Genomic DNA, 16,790 nt, shown 5'->3' with positions numbered 1-16,790 from the left:
TTAATATTTTTTAGCTTTTACATTAATAATATTTTTGATATAGTTTAATTTTACTTAAAATTTTTTACTTTAGCAGTTGAATATTTTTGTCATATCAAATATAATTCGACAATAAATATATTAAAAATGTTAGAAATTAATCATTTTTTAATTGTTTGTATGGATAAAGCTGTTTTAGGTACTTTTTATTTGATTAAGGGATTTTTTTTCAATTTTTGAGGGTAATAACTTAAACTAAATACGAATTGTATTTAGTTTAAGTATTTATTTTGTTGAAAAAAGTAGGTCTAGTAATGGTTGGCAAAATAAATCGCAGCCACAAAAAAAAAAACACATAGTAAAATAATATTAACAGGAATAAGAAATTTCATCTTATGAGGGGAGACTACAATGACGGGATCCTTGATATTTATTGAAGTTAATAAATCTAAATGAGATAAATATTAAATGTTTTGAAAATTTTTTTTAACTTAAAAAAAATGCAATGTATTAATTGCCACAGGCGGATTTAAACCTGGTACCCTAACCGTGAAAGATACAAATGTTACCGATTCGGTAACTGTTCATCGCTTTCACCAATCAATAAAAATGGTAATTTAAGCTAATTCTAAAGTTACTTTTTCGACTTTAAAAAAGCAAAAAAATTTAAATAAGTTTAACTTCATATGTCTTATGAACATTATTCTAAATAATAATATAAGCTTTACTTTAAAATTAAATAAAAGTGTCAATATATCCGGAATATTTTCAAAAATTCCATTGAAAAAGCATAACTTGTGTGCAAAAATTTTTTTTTTGAATTTCCCTTGCGAGCAGGTTTAGAGTCAGATTTTCAAGAAAATTATATCAAATGAAATAAAAATATCAAAAGTTATATTACAAAAAAAAAGCAATTTTAATTTGCTCATTTTTCAAAAAGTAATGGCAGTTTTAAGTATTAAAATAATTCATGTTGAACAGTTTACATAAAAATTATAAGTTGCGTTAAATTCGACGGGCATTTGCCTATAGAAGAAAAGGTGTCGGGAGAATTTTTTTTTTTTTTTGAACTTATAGTATTTATTGTAAGCTTTAATTTGACATATATTTAAAGGATGCAGTATTTCCGGAACATTTTCAAAAGTTAATTTGAAAAAGTTCTTCTTTTTATACGTATTTTTTAAGTTTTGAAAGCCCCCAGTATAAAGGAAAATTGTCCAATTTAAATAAAAAGTATGTTAAATAAAAGACGTATATATTATGTATTTAGAAAAAAAAATTTGTGTTGATACATACATTATTCAAAAAGTTGAAAATTTTAAATCGAAAATTTTAACACAAAAATAGCCTTTTTTTAACTACGGCAGCCGTTTGCATGCAAAAGATAAGGTGTCGGGACATATTTTTTTTTCATTTTATAGTACATGACATAAGCTATAATTTGATATATATTTAAAGGATGAAGTATTTCCGGAACATTTTCAAAAGTTAAGTTAAAAAAGCTAGTATTTGTAAAAAGTTGCTCCCCTGTGAGCAGGTTATGTTGTTTTGTTAATTTTTAAAAAAGTAATGGTAGTTTTAAGAAAAAAGTGAAAAAAATTATGAAATTTACCGATTTGAAAAATTGTAATTTTTTTGGAAATTTCCCTCATTTACCGAAAACGAGGGAATTTTTTTCGATTTTTAAGGATAATGTCTTCAACTAGATACGATTTTTGATCTTTTGACATATTGTTCATTAAAATCGGTCTAGTGAGAGCTGAGAAAAAGTGACAACAGACACAAAAAAAAATAAACACATGGTAAAATTAATACCTTCTCAGCTAAAATTAACTAAAACTGCTATGAAATTATTTTTCAAAAAGTAGCACTATTCGAGCAAAAAAATTAATTATAAACTTTTGGTAGCAGTAATACTTAAATACTATCTGGTAGTGTTGTAGTCTACAATAACAATCTAAATTTTCAAATTGACATAATGAAATTAGGCAAGAGATTCTAAATTTAAATTATTGACATTGTTATTAAAAACTGAATATGTGTTAATTTAAAGAAAGCTATGATTTTGATTATTTTTATAACCTTCTATTTCCCGAACTTAAAATACTACAGTGGTCCTCTATCAAATATTAGGGAGTGAAAGATGGTTTTTTACTAGGCCATGATGGTCAGAACGGGTTTTATGGCAGTTTGGACCAAGGACCAGATACCAGCAATAAGAAAATCACAAGAAAAATCTCGTTGGCACCCTAGGGATCGAATCCGAGACGTTAAAACGTTTTGTACTCAACAAATTGTAAATTTTTACATATTTAAGTATTAATTAAAGTGCCTTTACATTTTATTTACTATTAAGTTCAAGTCATACAAATATAAAGTAAACTTCTTCTAGCAAAAAAGTTTTATGATATAGTAATAGTTTTATTATATAAATACGTCATAATTTGGAAAAAAATATGTCTTTTAGAATGAATTTATGTGTATAAAATAATTTTAAAATACTCATAAGATTCATAAATAAATTATGAAAAAATTAATCTGTTTCTCTCCTGAAAAAAGAAGAAAAGTGGACATTAGTCCCTTTTAAAAAACGACTATTCAAACATTATAAAACATTTAAACAAAATATATATTTATATGAAAAATTAATTTGACTTTTAACAAAGATCAACTTTTGTTATTAGATATATTATATTGAATTCTATCGTTAAGTGATATTTAAAATATTAATATACACCTTGCATGAAAGTGAATAGAAAGCGCTCTGGCGGAAAATGAGTTAACTAGTGTCGTAGTTGTTGTATTATATACGGAAACTTCAGGATATTTTACAAAAAAAAGTCAATAGCTCAAAAATAAACTATCTAATCAGAAAAATATAAATGAATAATAGTATTCAATAAAAAATAATAAATATAATAATTTACTTATAATAAATAAAAAAAAAAAATGGATTTTTTGAAGTCTATTGTTTGTTTTTTTATTGTAAACAAAAGTTTGTCGTGCAAAAATTTGAAAAACTCTTCGTTTTAGAATTATTTTAAGTTTTAGAAAACATTTGTGTACTAGCACATAAAATGGACCTCGATATTTGTTGACTCATTGTCCGCAAGAGCACTCTCTTTTCAGTCTAGTGCACGGTGTTTATATCAGTTTATTTTTTTTTTTGGTTCATTAAAATTGATTTGGTTGGTTTTCAGAGTTTTAAATTTTTTTTGTGTTTGTTAATTTGTAATGAAGTTCAATAATGTTAGAGTTTGAAATAGTTTTTGTTCTACAAAAGCGGGATTTAACCGTTCAATTAGTTTGCAGTTTCAGTTTTAAAAAATGATAAGTTTCGTGTTTATAAATCTATATCGTGTGTTAGTGGTTTGGTTAGAAAAACGGTGTCATGAAAAAAAGTATAGAAAATATTGTTATTTAAAGTGGGTTTTTTTTTTCATATTTATAATTTATACTAAGCGAATTAAGTTATGTATAATATAAGTTAACTCCAGATGTAGAATTTCGTTCTTCATCCTATAAAATAAACACAGTCGTCATTATTATTTATCAAAAGAACTATTTTCTTTTAATTTTCATTAAATATAAATGTTAAAATATAATAAGATTATTGGATTTAAGATGTATTGTATGTAATATTATAAACACTAAATAACATTGATATTTGTTATTTTACATACTTACAATGGAAAACCATACACTATTTTCTGTGTTTAGTACTATATTTGATAATAAATACTTGCTAACAATTTATAATTTCAGATTTGTATTTCCTAAATTTTGTTAAGTTGTGACAGCATTTAAGTTTCCAATATAAAAATACGCAATAGAATATATTTTCGACAAAAATATGTGTAAAAAATAAAAATATATTCTTAGCAGTTTAAATAAATTAAATTTTATACAAGAATAAACGTTAATGAGATGTTGAAAAATAGATTTTTTTTGTTATATGTGTAATAAAATTAAATCAAGAAAAAAGTTATTCGGACACATCATCCGACACAATGACTTTGTAATCAACATCTTCGAAGGAAAATTAATTGGAAAGAAACCAAGAGGACGCCCTAGGAAACAATATTTTAAACATATTCTAGAGCTTATGAACTGTGCGTCTTTTGTTTCACTGAAGAATTTGGAGTCAAACAGAGAGGAGTGGCTTCAACGACAATGCATTGCCTTTAATAGATGATGATGGTGTGTAATAAGTGTTAGCCATTATTGATTAAACTGTAAAACTTTTTTTTCTGATAGCTTAATGTAAAAACTATGTAGGAATTTGCCATTTGGAGCAATAACGTATAATTATGTTTTCTTTTAGTGAGTGTCATTTATCGTATAAGTTCAATGTTAATGATAAACTATGTTACTTCGACTTAATTGCCCGAGTAACATGTGTGAGTAACGACTAATTTTCACAGCTCTCTTTATCTCACCACCGATTCGTTTTGACGTTGATGATCTAGTTTTAAGTCTATCAAAATAATATTTTATTGTCATCCATAAAACTAATTATTTCCTTACAATAGATCTCTAAAACATTATCATTATTTCCAGTGCTCGAATTGGGGGGGTGCACAGGGGGACGTAGCTTCTCTACTTTTTTTTAAATTTTTTCGCGCACCCCAACTACTTTTTTTTATGAGGACGGTGGAAAATACCACCTTTTTTTTTTTTTTAAATATTAGTATGATAATGAAATATAGTTTATTAATAAATACTAAATAAAGTAATGAGTAAAAAAAAAAAAAAAAGGTCTTCAAAATGCTAGGGACGCAGTTTTCAAATTGTTAAGTTGAGCTTCCCTACTTATTTTTGGCCAATTCGAGCACTGATTATTTCCTAGACTTTCAATTAAGCAACATTATTCGTTTAATAGTTTTTCTATATAACGTATTTTATTATTAGTTACTAACACAATTTGTCACGTTGTATAAACTCTAAATACAAAAACAAAATTGTATGTGTAAAAATACATTACCTGTAAATTTTTACGAGGTACATAAAATTTGACGAATTATATATAATTGTGAGTAAAGGGAAAATCAGCCAATACACTTACTTTAATAAGAATATTTTCATCATCAACGCTAAACAAATATTGGCCCTCTGCCCGAAGTCTCTCTTCTATTTTTTCTTACTTTTTTACCCAAATCTTATAATTCAAGTTTTAATAATGAATTTTGCAGTAGGTCTATTTCCAATTAATTAAGTTATTCTTATATTAAAAAATTTCAATTGCTGCCTTTAAATTATGTTCTTTGTAATTATTTTCATTTGTTATTAATTTTACAATTGTAAGGGATTGATTATCCATTGATAAATGTTATAAAATTTATAAAATTCTTGATTTCTAATGTTTATTAGGTGTTATTTAAACCTCACTCCTATGTTTCTTTTATTTGTCATACATAACATTTATCACAACATTGACATTATATTTATAAATGCCCGATTTTTTACTTTCATCAACTTTATCTTTAAGATTATTTAACAAATCTCTTAAATTGTTACTTTTCGATGTTACTAAAGTAATACCACAATTCTTGAAAATTCTAGTTAGCTCTTTTGACATATCCGTATAGTGTTTCGAATCTACTCATGAAAAGTACTGCTAAAAATTGTAGTAACAAATTTCTCATTACTGTATCCTCAATTTGCTCATAAAATTTTTTTTAATATTAAAAACAAACTCAAAAAAAAAACAACTCAAACATAACTTTATTAAATTTATAAGCTCATTTATTTTATCCTGTCCTATGTTTTGTTATCCTAGCCTGTTTTTAAGAATACTAAATGTTATATGTATCTAGAGTTTTACCATATTAAAGACCAGTTTCTATTGTTCTAAATGTTTGTTACAATTGATCTGTTTCTATATTGACTAAATACTCTGTATCCTTAAACTACCTTCTACTTCTATATTTTCATCATGAGAATTGAAATCGGTGAGTTTATTAAAGTATTAATTATCACGGGTACCATTTAAGTATTTAATATTTTTAATCTTCAAATATTTTTCAATTATTAAATTATGTTTAATGTACACTAGTTTGGATGCTTCGATCATTTTTAATCTGTATCTTTGAGTTGTATGAACAAAACCATATGTTCAGCAACTGCGTTCAGTAGACGCAGATATTGGGGAGCATTCTGATATACTAACTGCAATGACAGAAATTTTATCTGAAGAACAAATACTCTTCCACCATGTTTAATAATAAATTGTGTTCTAACACTACGAGTCTTTAAACTGTCACAAGCAAATGCCTTAGACTATAGTCCACTATTTGACCGATTTTCAGCAAGTTATGGCATTATATCTGAAATATTAAGTTGCAAATATTCTGCCAAGTTACATATTAATTCTGTAGCAACGATACTTTCATTGTTCATTTATAATTCACTCTTTTGCTTTGATGGATGACCCATATCAATTTGTAATTTGCATATAACACGTTATACTTAAACAATTTAAATCACAAATTAATATACTTATACTACAAAAAAAAATTCATCTAATCCGTGCTTTTACTTTCTTTCATTTGAAGCTACAAACGCTGGCGCTTAAAACGTGACAAAATTATTATGTGACAACTGTTATACAATTGTGTAAAAGTCCATTACTTTGGTTCTTTATAATAATTATGGTTATCTGGTGGATCTGGTGACAAATTGTGTTATCAATAGAGCTCGGATATTTATGACCAAAATTAATTAAAATATGCATTTAAAAATGTAAAAATATGCAATTATATGCATTAAAATATATTAAATATACCAATTTTTCAATAACTATATGCAAAAAAAAAAGAAGTTAATATTAATTCGAAAAAATTTTTTATACCTTTTTAATGTAAATTAATTAAAATTATTTTATTACATAACACACATATTTAATATAAAAAAAAAAAATTATAAATTATACCCAATCAAACTGTTTTACAAAACCACTGAGCGAATTTTTCGGCATTTTGATAATATACATTTTAAAAAAACGTGAATTTTTAGACAAAATGTTTAAACACAGCGTAACACCTACACACGAAAAGTACCAAATAATTAAACTTGTAACACTACACAATAAATATTAAAATGTCAACAAAATATTTGATAGATATCAAATAAAACGCGTCCTATCTCATAAATTTACGATATTTAGGTAAAACCCATGGCACCCACCTTATTTACTACTCGTATGAATATATACAGAGTGTTCAGTAAGTCAGGAACAAACAATGAGAACAATAGAAACCCGTTTCCTGACTTACTGAACACCCTGTATATACAGTAAAATGTTGATTAACTAGACTAATTGGGACCAGCGGTATTCCGGATAACCAATCATGTGCTTACATATTTTATAGAGGAAAACACGTACATATGATACAAAATGAAGAAATTTAATAACAGTAAAGAAATTTAATAAAAATAACCTAATTCTTAGAAAAATGAAGCTCGCACGTGTCTAGACGGCGTTCCGAATAACTGGTGTTTTACTGTATGTATATATTAATATCGATTATCGAATTTATAAAATTTATAAATTACTTTTGTACATAGTATTCTACGGATCTTCATCAAAAACAAATTTTTAATATTTTTAATGCAAATTATAAAATATATGCTACTATTTCTAGAAATAATCAATATATGCATTTATATGCTCAAAAACGTCAAATATGCAAAATAAGTTTACGTAATTGTAATCTAACTTCATGAATCAAATTTATATCATACTTGGGTTTAATTCATATTGCGCGAAAAAAATATGCAAAGTTATAAACATCCGAGCTCTAGTTATCAAAAACATCTGTTTATCTAGAATATAATCACAGTTATAAATATAATTTAAATCTAATAAGATCAAATCAAAAAGAATATAAATGTTGAAAAAACTTTTTCTTTTATACAGCCGGTATAAAATAATTCTATATCACTTGGAAATAATACAAAAAAAAAATGAAAATATCATTATTTTGAATAGTATAACCAGATTATTTTTGAACTAGGTCAATTTAATTTTTAACTAAAAGTTATAGAACTTTTAAATTGTTAAAAACACCCATTTAATTAAAACACTTGATTATACTTTAAACATGTTCCTATTATAGAATTTATAATTTATTTTTTAACCATAATGACCCTAAAACTTAAAAAATATAATTTATTTAAATTTTTAATTAATTTAATCAATAACAAAAATTTTTATTAATAATTGACCGGCTTTTATTAAAAGGAACATAAATTATTATTTATCTTTTTTTTATTATTAACTACATTAAACTTCTCTAAAAACTGTACGCTTATTTCTTTTTAATATTATAATATTACGTATGTTATGGTCAAAACTGAATCATATTCATTGTAATATATGTTGAAATTGTAAAATTAAGACTGGTTGAACTGTACGGTTTCAAGCATTAGGCGTCTGATTTTATCCTGAGAAAAGAACTATGTTTTACTCAAGAATTTAATTCTGGAGGAGATTATTTTAAACGGAAATTGCAAATTTCCCACAATAATCGCACAATTTTTTTTTTAAGATAATTGAATTTTAAACACATTTTTATGATTAAAAAAAAAAAATGTATATCTATTATTCCGCATTATTAGAGTCTGTGTCTATTTTGTAAAGTTAGCTTACATATATATTTGGGTATCATATATTTTATAAACATATGAATATTTCGAGGTCTAGTATTTTTTTTATATTATCTAGTATATTTATAACTTAATTATAATATAAACATGCGTTTACTTAACCGCTACAAATGAAATTGTATGTTAACACAGTCAATGTCTTTGATGAAACCTTAGATTTATAAAGTCATGACAGTTTAAAAAAATTAAAAAACATTACTTTTATTTAATAAAATTAATATCTCCAAAATTTATATGATTTTTAAATTTATAAATTTAATTAAAATATCAATGACTTTAAAAAATTACTTAAAACTTAAAGACTTTCATAAAAAACTAAAAATTCATGTTAAATTTTTCATTTTTAGGAGAAATTTCATTCTATACACACAGTCAAAGTATCAAACATTCCTAATGAGAGGTTATTAAAAAAAATTACTTTGAAAAGTGAACAAATTTGCTTTAGAACTTTTTCTTTCAAATACGAGGAATTGTAATCTGTAATTATAATTAATTAATTGAAATGTAATTCTTTGTTTTGAAGTACATCCATTATTTATAAGCTAATCAAACTAACTAAAAGTTAATATTTATGCTTGGCTAGTTAAGGATACGAATTAATTGGAGAGTTTTAAATTGAGTTAAGAAAAAATGGTTTCGATACGCCAAATCGTTGGCATGATAATACTATTATTTTTTTTTTATTATATTTTAATGTATAAAAAGTGTGATAATCAAATTACCAATGTATAGCACAATGAAAACATCTACAATTTAACTGGATTTCTATTGTTATGACAATAACATGCAGTCAAACTATCATGGTTCAATGTCGTCTTGGAAACTTATTTGTTTTTTTCCTAGAAACGCTTGTTACCAATTGAATGATTTTCATGGGAACTGTCTTAGGTGGCGCCATTTTTCCATAAACTTCTGTCATTACTGATTGACGTGAAACGGCAAACATATTTTAATAAAATATGATTACCTCAAGGTACCTACTTATTTATAAACGTAGCCTAATATATACTTTTCGTTGTTTAATAAGTATCATATGAATAAAATATTTATAACTTCTTGTAATGATCATATACATTATGTTATAATATATACTTGCGATCAATTTTTTACCATATACCAAGTGGAGCAGATCTAAATTATAACGATTATAACTTTTAATACAATAATGGTTTCATTAAATTTTTTTTATAATTATCGGCATCTTAGAATACGTTAAAAGAATATATTTTAGATTCGATGAGAAGCTGAGAAGGTATTAATTTTAACATGTGTTTATTTTTGTTTTGTGTGTCTGAAACAATTTTTTCATAGATCACCCTGGGCCGATTTTTCTAAACGATACGTCAAAAGATCACAAATCGTATCTAGCCGGAGACATTAACATCAAAAATTGGAAAAATTTCCTTAATTTTGTGTAATAAGAGAAATCTCCAAAAAAAAAAAATGATTTTTAAAATCGGTAAATTTCGTTTTTCTTTTCTTAAAAAAGTCATAACTTTTTGAAAAAATAAATTATAATTATAATTATATAAAAATAATTTTGCTCCGATGATCTATCTCCCATGTGCAAATAGCTGCTGTAGAATACAAAAAACATGCTATTTTTGTATTCAAATTTTATTTATTTTTTGTTTATTTTAAAGTATCTTATAAGGGTTTACCATAGTAATAAGTCCATCAATTCTTATAAAATTTACATGAATCTAACTTTTATTAAAAATAAATTTACCTATTTTGATTATTTTTCCTTCTTAAAGTTAAGAAAATTTTTTTTTAATTTTCCAAATAGCTTAAATTGTATTTTTTAGTTAAAAATTCGTGTAATGCACTGTGACTGCGTCGAATATACAAGTTGAATTCAGAAATTAGCGGAATTTTTATATTTCGCGGGTTTGCAGAGTCTGATTATAAATTTTTTTTTTCTTAATGTTACTACTGCCCTGAAGTATGATAAAATTTACAGCTGGATTCATTTTTTATTTTATTAGTTGTAGCCGATAAGCTTATTATCACTTATTGAAGTCGACGACGAATGCCAAGATCGAAAAAGACTCAATAGGTGTGACCTAATATGAAAGTTATGATCACTGTGTTCTTCGATTATAATGACATAATGCATCATGAATAGTGCAATTTTATTGTGATCAGACGGTCAATATAGAGTACTACTTACAAGTTAAATGCCAATTACATCAAAGAATCCGTAAAAATCGGCCAGATTTGTGGCAAAACTAATCATAGCTTTTGCACCATGACAATGCACCTGGTCACACTTCTTGCTTGTTTGTAAATTTTTGGCCAAAATCACTGTACTGTAACGATGCCTAGGCCTCCATATTCGCTAGACATGGCCCCGTACAATATTTTTCTATTTCCAAAATAAAGACAACTTTAGAGGGCCGTCGTTTTACAAGCATATATGTCATTAAAAGCGCATAGCTTAATAAGCAGAACGCATCCCATAAATATATTTTTAAAAAAACGCAAAAATTGCCGTTATTTTCTGAATACACCTCGTATTACAGTTTTATATGCTCAAATGCGCCCGCCGAAATAAAATTGTTGAATTTTTTCTTAATTTTTGTTTGAGTTATTTTAAATATTCAAATAATGAAAAAAATCATTTAATTTTAAAAATTTAGACAAATATCTCAAAATTATAGTACTGTTAAAAATGGCCACTTCAAAAAACCTTTTTTAAATTGAATATGTTCAAATTAATAGGAGTATAAAATTTGTTTTACACAGTAAAATCAAATTACTAAAATAATATATTTTTTAATGATCATAGACCAATATACAATTTACTTAAGCAAATTTTTACGCTCATTTCAAGTCCGAAATTAGATTTTTTTATCACCTCTCTTTTGAGATTATTTCTATTCTAAAATGCATGAATTTTTTTTTTTTTAATGTTTATATCAAGTTATTATTAATTTTTAATAAGTTAAAAATACTCCGTGTAAAAATTCAATTCAAAATGATATTTTTAACTTATTTTTTTTGATCCTAAAAGTTGATTATTATGAAATAATAAGGAGTACAATATATATTAATTACTATACGTAATGCAATTGTTTGGGGTGTTGTATCAATAAATATAATAAATAAATAATTTTGAAATTGAAAATTAAATAAACAAAGAAAAAATGCTTTGAATTGGTTTGCTTTATAAAAGAAGGGAAAGCATTGACATCGAAGGCCTACAATGAACATTTTTTAAAAATATTTAAAAGGGTATAAAAGTTTTCTTTGTATAAGTATTTGTGTACAGTTATATTTTATTGATTAGTTAGGTTGCATGTAGTTAAAAATTTGAAAAGGCTTTCACTACACTTGGGTAATGATTCATAACGATTCTTCCATATATATTGAGATGTTGTTTTTTACAGGATCACACGATACAGAGTTTTAAATGTAATCACAATTTAATGTACGCCGCATGTTTACAAGTTTGTACGGATTGGATCTTTTTTAGCCATACGATGTTTGTTTGACAGCCTGGTAGTCGTTTTATATGTCTATTTAGTAATGTTCCAGATTTTTTTTTGCTTAGAGTAGGTTTTGATCCAAAAGTAATAATTTTTTGATTCTGTTGAGTTTAATATGAAAGCACAGATAAGATAAACTCAGATGGTAAACTTTTTGATTAACTGATAACTCAAATCTGCCTCAAAACAGTAACATTTATGAGTGGTTATAGTGATCTAAGGCAAGTTTTGGTTTGTTTACACTTTTGAGAATTACAAGTCTTGAATAGAAAGCCAATACATGGTCTTATCTTATCTGTGGTACAAGTTTTACCAATAATTTTCTCAAATCAGTAGACTATTTTGTTTAATAATTATTTTTTTAAGTTTTGGAATGGTATAATAAGTAAAACACTGTGAAATATAAAAGTAGTTATTTTCGCATTAATTTTGGGTGTTTCTTTCCCCTCAATATTATAGTGATCAGAAATACACATAAATTGTACAGTGTTATTTTTTTTATACATATCATTGATGCGAAGCTGAAAAAATATTGATTTTACTATGATGAGTTTATATTTTATGTCAGTTACCCTTTATTCTCAGCTCTCACTGAACTGATTTTGATGAGCAATACGTCATAAGATCTATCTTATCATATCTATTTCATGACATTACTTTAAAACATTTTTAAATTTCATTTATTCCCCATAAATGAAGGAAATTCTATCAAAAATTATGATTTTTAAAATCGGTAAAATTTGACATTTTTAAAACCTTTTTTTTTTTTTAACTGCCGTAACTGTGTGGATGAAGCTAAACATATTTTTTTCAATAAATACCTTAGATATGTACCTTTTTAGGCGTATTTAATTTTTTTTTAATCCAACCCTTTACTTGCATAATAAGGAGAAACTATAATAGCTAATTTGGCACAAAGAGTTATAAGAGTAACAGCTACGGTAGTCATTTTTACATAATGCTTTTGAATACGGTATTCAAAAACATGCTATTTTTGTTTTGAAACTGTCAATCTTATATTTTTATTTTCGACTTTAAACTGCTATAATATTTTGAAAAGTGTGTGAATTAATGAAATTTTTTTTTTTATTAACATTTTATACATGTACCGTTTATCCATGAAATTGAATATTCAACTCATATAACTTAAAAAAAATTCAATCACCCCATCACTTTAGCTACCCCTTGTGTAAATGTATTAATATTACTGTGTGTTTTTTGTTTTTGTGTCTGTCATTTATTTATTCAACTCTTAGTGGACCAATTATTTTCAACGACAGATCAAAAGATCTTAAAACATCTGAAAATATTTTGACAAATTCGTAATCGTAATAGTTATTAAAAATATAATTTAAACATTTCTAAATAAATTCTATAACAAAACAATTACAAGTAAATGTTTTATCAAATTCATTTATTTAATATAAAATAAAAATACAAGATTTTCATTAATTACTTACTTATATTAATTAATCACTTATTTTATTGAAACCTAAATAATCGTATTCACTTTTTATAGCATCTTGACAAAACTTTCTAAATTGATCCAAAGCGTATTCATACAAACATATTGGACTTGTGATATTATTCTTAGTATTATCATACATAGCCATAATCTTCCATGACAATAGTAAGTCATTTTTTTTTAAAAATTCACCATCAATCAAGCAAAATTCATTAATACTAAAACGTCCTTCTATAAACACTCGATTAAATTTATGTCGTGCTTTTTGGAAATTTAATAAGAAATCGTTAGCTTTTAATTTTTGTTCAGCGGGAGATAGATCGGAAAAATCATTACTCGTTAAACTAAGATGTTCAATGTCAGGGAAAAAATTTCTTAATAAATCATAAGTTTGCTTTAAACATGCATATGAATTACGCGTCACTTCCCAAATTGATGCAGATTTCAATTTATCTAAAGCTAACAACATATATTTAAACATTTCTTTTGAATTTTTAACTTCACACAAAAATCGAATAATACAATCTTTTAAGCCATTTAAATTTTGATTTTCATATCTGCATGATCGTATTACAGCAGACATATACGTGTTATAATTTTTCAATAATTCATTATATTTGCACCTTATCAGTTGTGTAAAGTATTTTTTTTTTAGATTAAAATTAAAATTATCTACAGTGTCTCTAACAATTCGATTAACAGTGATTGTTTTTTCATCAACTTTTATTCTTATGTAATTCAAAAGATTCCATTTTCCTTCATGGAATAAAGTATTTAGTATTTTAATTGATTTATTTTGAATAAAGTTGTAGTTTTGAGGGGGTATGAGCCTAAAATAAATCAATAATAATTTTTTTTTTTAGACTCTAAACATCAAAAAGTAATTATTTTTATAAATTTATTACACATACAGAGTGATCAAAGGGTAAGACACCTACTTTCTCCGAAACTATTAAAAAATTGTAACTTTCGTAAAAAAAAAAATCGTAAGAAACTTTACACTAACATGTGGTTAACTTTTTTTTTATTCCATTAAAAATAATAAATCTAAACATTCATTTTCTTTAATAAAATTCGATATATTTAATTTGATGATGTGAAAGCAAAAAAATATCTAACTATTCAGTTTTCATAATTATTTTTTATTCGATCAACTGTTTGCGATTTAAAATACAAATTATCCTTAATTAAGTTCTTATAGTACCGTAGAAAATTATAATCTGATCTAATGAGCTATACATTATTGATATTTATTCTTGCTATCGTAACTGATAGATATAATAATAAAAACAGTCAAAAAATATATATTTATATGAAAGCATATAAAACATATGGAATATGACGGCTACTATATATTAAACAACAAATCACTAATAGAAAATTTAACAAAAATTCGTATTATAAAATAAAACATTGAAAAATTTGTCAAATCTGGAAAAGTTTGATCGATGATCGATTTCCAATTTTTTTTTTTCTAATGAAAGAACTCGGTAATATTATTATAAGAAAATTATTCGCAAAGATTAGAAACATTTTTTTAGCACTCGACGAAATTCGTTAGTTAAAGACCGTGTAACTTTTTTTTTTTTAAGTGAATAAATGACACAATATTGGCAATGCGCACATATAAACACAAATATGAACAAAATTATTTTTTTTATACCTTGTGTATATTAATAGAAAACATAATTAACACAGTAATTACACGTTTTATTTTAATGATTGTAAAATTTTATTTTACATACCTTTTGTACTAAATAATAATAAGTTGATTATTAAGTATAATTTTATGCATAAATTTGTACTTTATTTTTTATAGACGTAGACATTATATTATTATAGATATGTTTTATAATCATCTGTATTATTTTCTGCTACTAAGGCTGCAGTATATTTGAACTCAACATTTAGAGTTTTGTTTGATATAAATATGAAATTCTGGATAGAACATCAACTATAGATAATGATTTAAAATGTACAATTCCATGAGATAGTTTAATCTCTTATATAAAAATAAAAGATTAACCTTACAATTTTTAATTTTCATTAACATCTAATTATAAGTTTCAGTAGTATCTAATTATTAAATGCCAATGAAAATGTATAGTGATGCCTTTGTAATTCTATATTATAGCCTATATAGGCCAGTCAATGGAGGAGTAATTTTGGCAAATGGCGGAAAAAATTCCCAACCAAATTTTTTTTTTTTTGTTAAGTTGAATTGAGATATGTATAATGACATACTAAAAGTCCTCATCGATTGGACTTGAGCTTTTTTTTTACAGCCTCGCAAAAGTTAAAAAATATGAGCAGTAGGGTAATTTAGGGGATTCTGGTTCCCCCCCGCCTCACCCCTTCACCCACCCACCTGTCGCGGGGGAGGGGAGTGGGCGTGGTCTCTCGATGGTGGGGGTAATGTCAAGGTCATACATGGGCGTGGTCTCTCGATGGTGGGGGTAATGTCAAGGTCATACATGGACGTGGTCTCTCGATGGTGGGGGTAATGTCAAGGTCACACATGGGCGTGGTCACTCGATGGTGGGGGTAATGGAGGATTTGGTTTTATGAGGGTGGGGGTAAGTAGAAGGCGTGGTCTTATCATTGTTTGGGTAAGGAGAGGCGTGGTCTTATCATTGATTGGGTAAGGAGAGGCGTGGTCTTATGAGGGTGGGGGTAAGGAGTTAGGCGTGGTCTTATCATAGATAGTGCAATGGAGGCGCCGTCTTATCATAGATAAGACAAGGGAGGCGTAGTCTTATCATAGATGGGGTAAGAGGAGGCGTGATCTTATCATAGAGGAGGAAAAGGGAGGAATGGTGGTGGTAAGGAGGGTCTGGGGGAGGGGCGTGGTCTCTCAATGGGGGGGTAATGACCTTTGTCAAGGTCATATAGTTGGCGTGGTATTTCGATGGGGTGGTAAGGAATGAGTGGATTTATGAAGGTGGGGGTAAGAGTGGCGTGGTCTTATCATAGAGGAGGCGTGGTCTTATCATAGATAGGGTAAAGGGAGCCGTGGTCTCACGATAGTGGAGGTAATAGGTCGGGGTGTTAACATCAATTAAAATGGGGATTAAAGTGCGCATGCGCACTATAACTTCATGTCAGTGGTGGGGTAGGTAGCCATATGGTTGTCTCCTCCTACGATGTCATCTACTGGAGGGTAAGGTAAACCTCATGTGAACTGATAA

General features: G+C 26.4%; 2 protein-coding genes across 6 annotated transcripts in view; one reads left to right on the top strand and one right to left on the bottom strand.

Annotated features, from left to right (window-relative positions):
• LOC126910485 (soluble calcium-activated nucleotidase 1-like) overlaps positions 1-16,790 on the top strand; it is a 219,825-nt gene that overhangs the window by 134,972 nt on the left and 68,063 nt on the right. The window contains exon 1 of one of the 5 annotated variants that reach the window (XM_050693100.1): positions 6,757-6,766. The exons of the other annotated variants lie outside the window; for them this stretch is intronic. The gene's annotated coding sequence lies outside the window, so the exon portion shown is untranslated. Of the gene's footprint in view, positions 1-6,756; positions 6,767-16,790 lie in introns of those variants that run through there. 5 annotated transcript variants of the gene reach the window in all.
• The window catches only part of LOC126910461 (uncharacterized), a 6,121-nt gene continuing 2,893 nt past the window's right edge, over positions 13,563-16,790 (bottom strand). The window contains exon 2 of the mRNA XM_050693051.1: positions 13,563-14,432. Coding sequence (XP_050549008.1) covers positions 13,607-14,432 — 826 coding nt within the window. The 3' untranslated portion in view covers positions 13,563-13,606. The remainder of the gene's footprint in view (positions 14,433-16,790) is intronic.

Source organism: Daktulosphaira vitifoliae, unplaced genomic scaffold (genome assembly GCF_025091365.1).
Source record: "Daktulosphaira vitifoliae isolate Bord-2020 unplaced genomic scaffold, ASM2509136v1 Scaffold_1, whole genome shotgun sequence".
NCBI classification, from domain to species: Eukaryota; Metazoa; Arthropoda; class Insecta; order Hemiptera; family Phylloxeridae; genus Daktulosphaira; species Daktulosphaira vitifoliae.
Note: the sequence above shows the minus strand (reverse complement) of the source record. Positions and strands in the feature narration are given on the sequence as shown.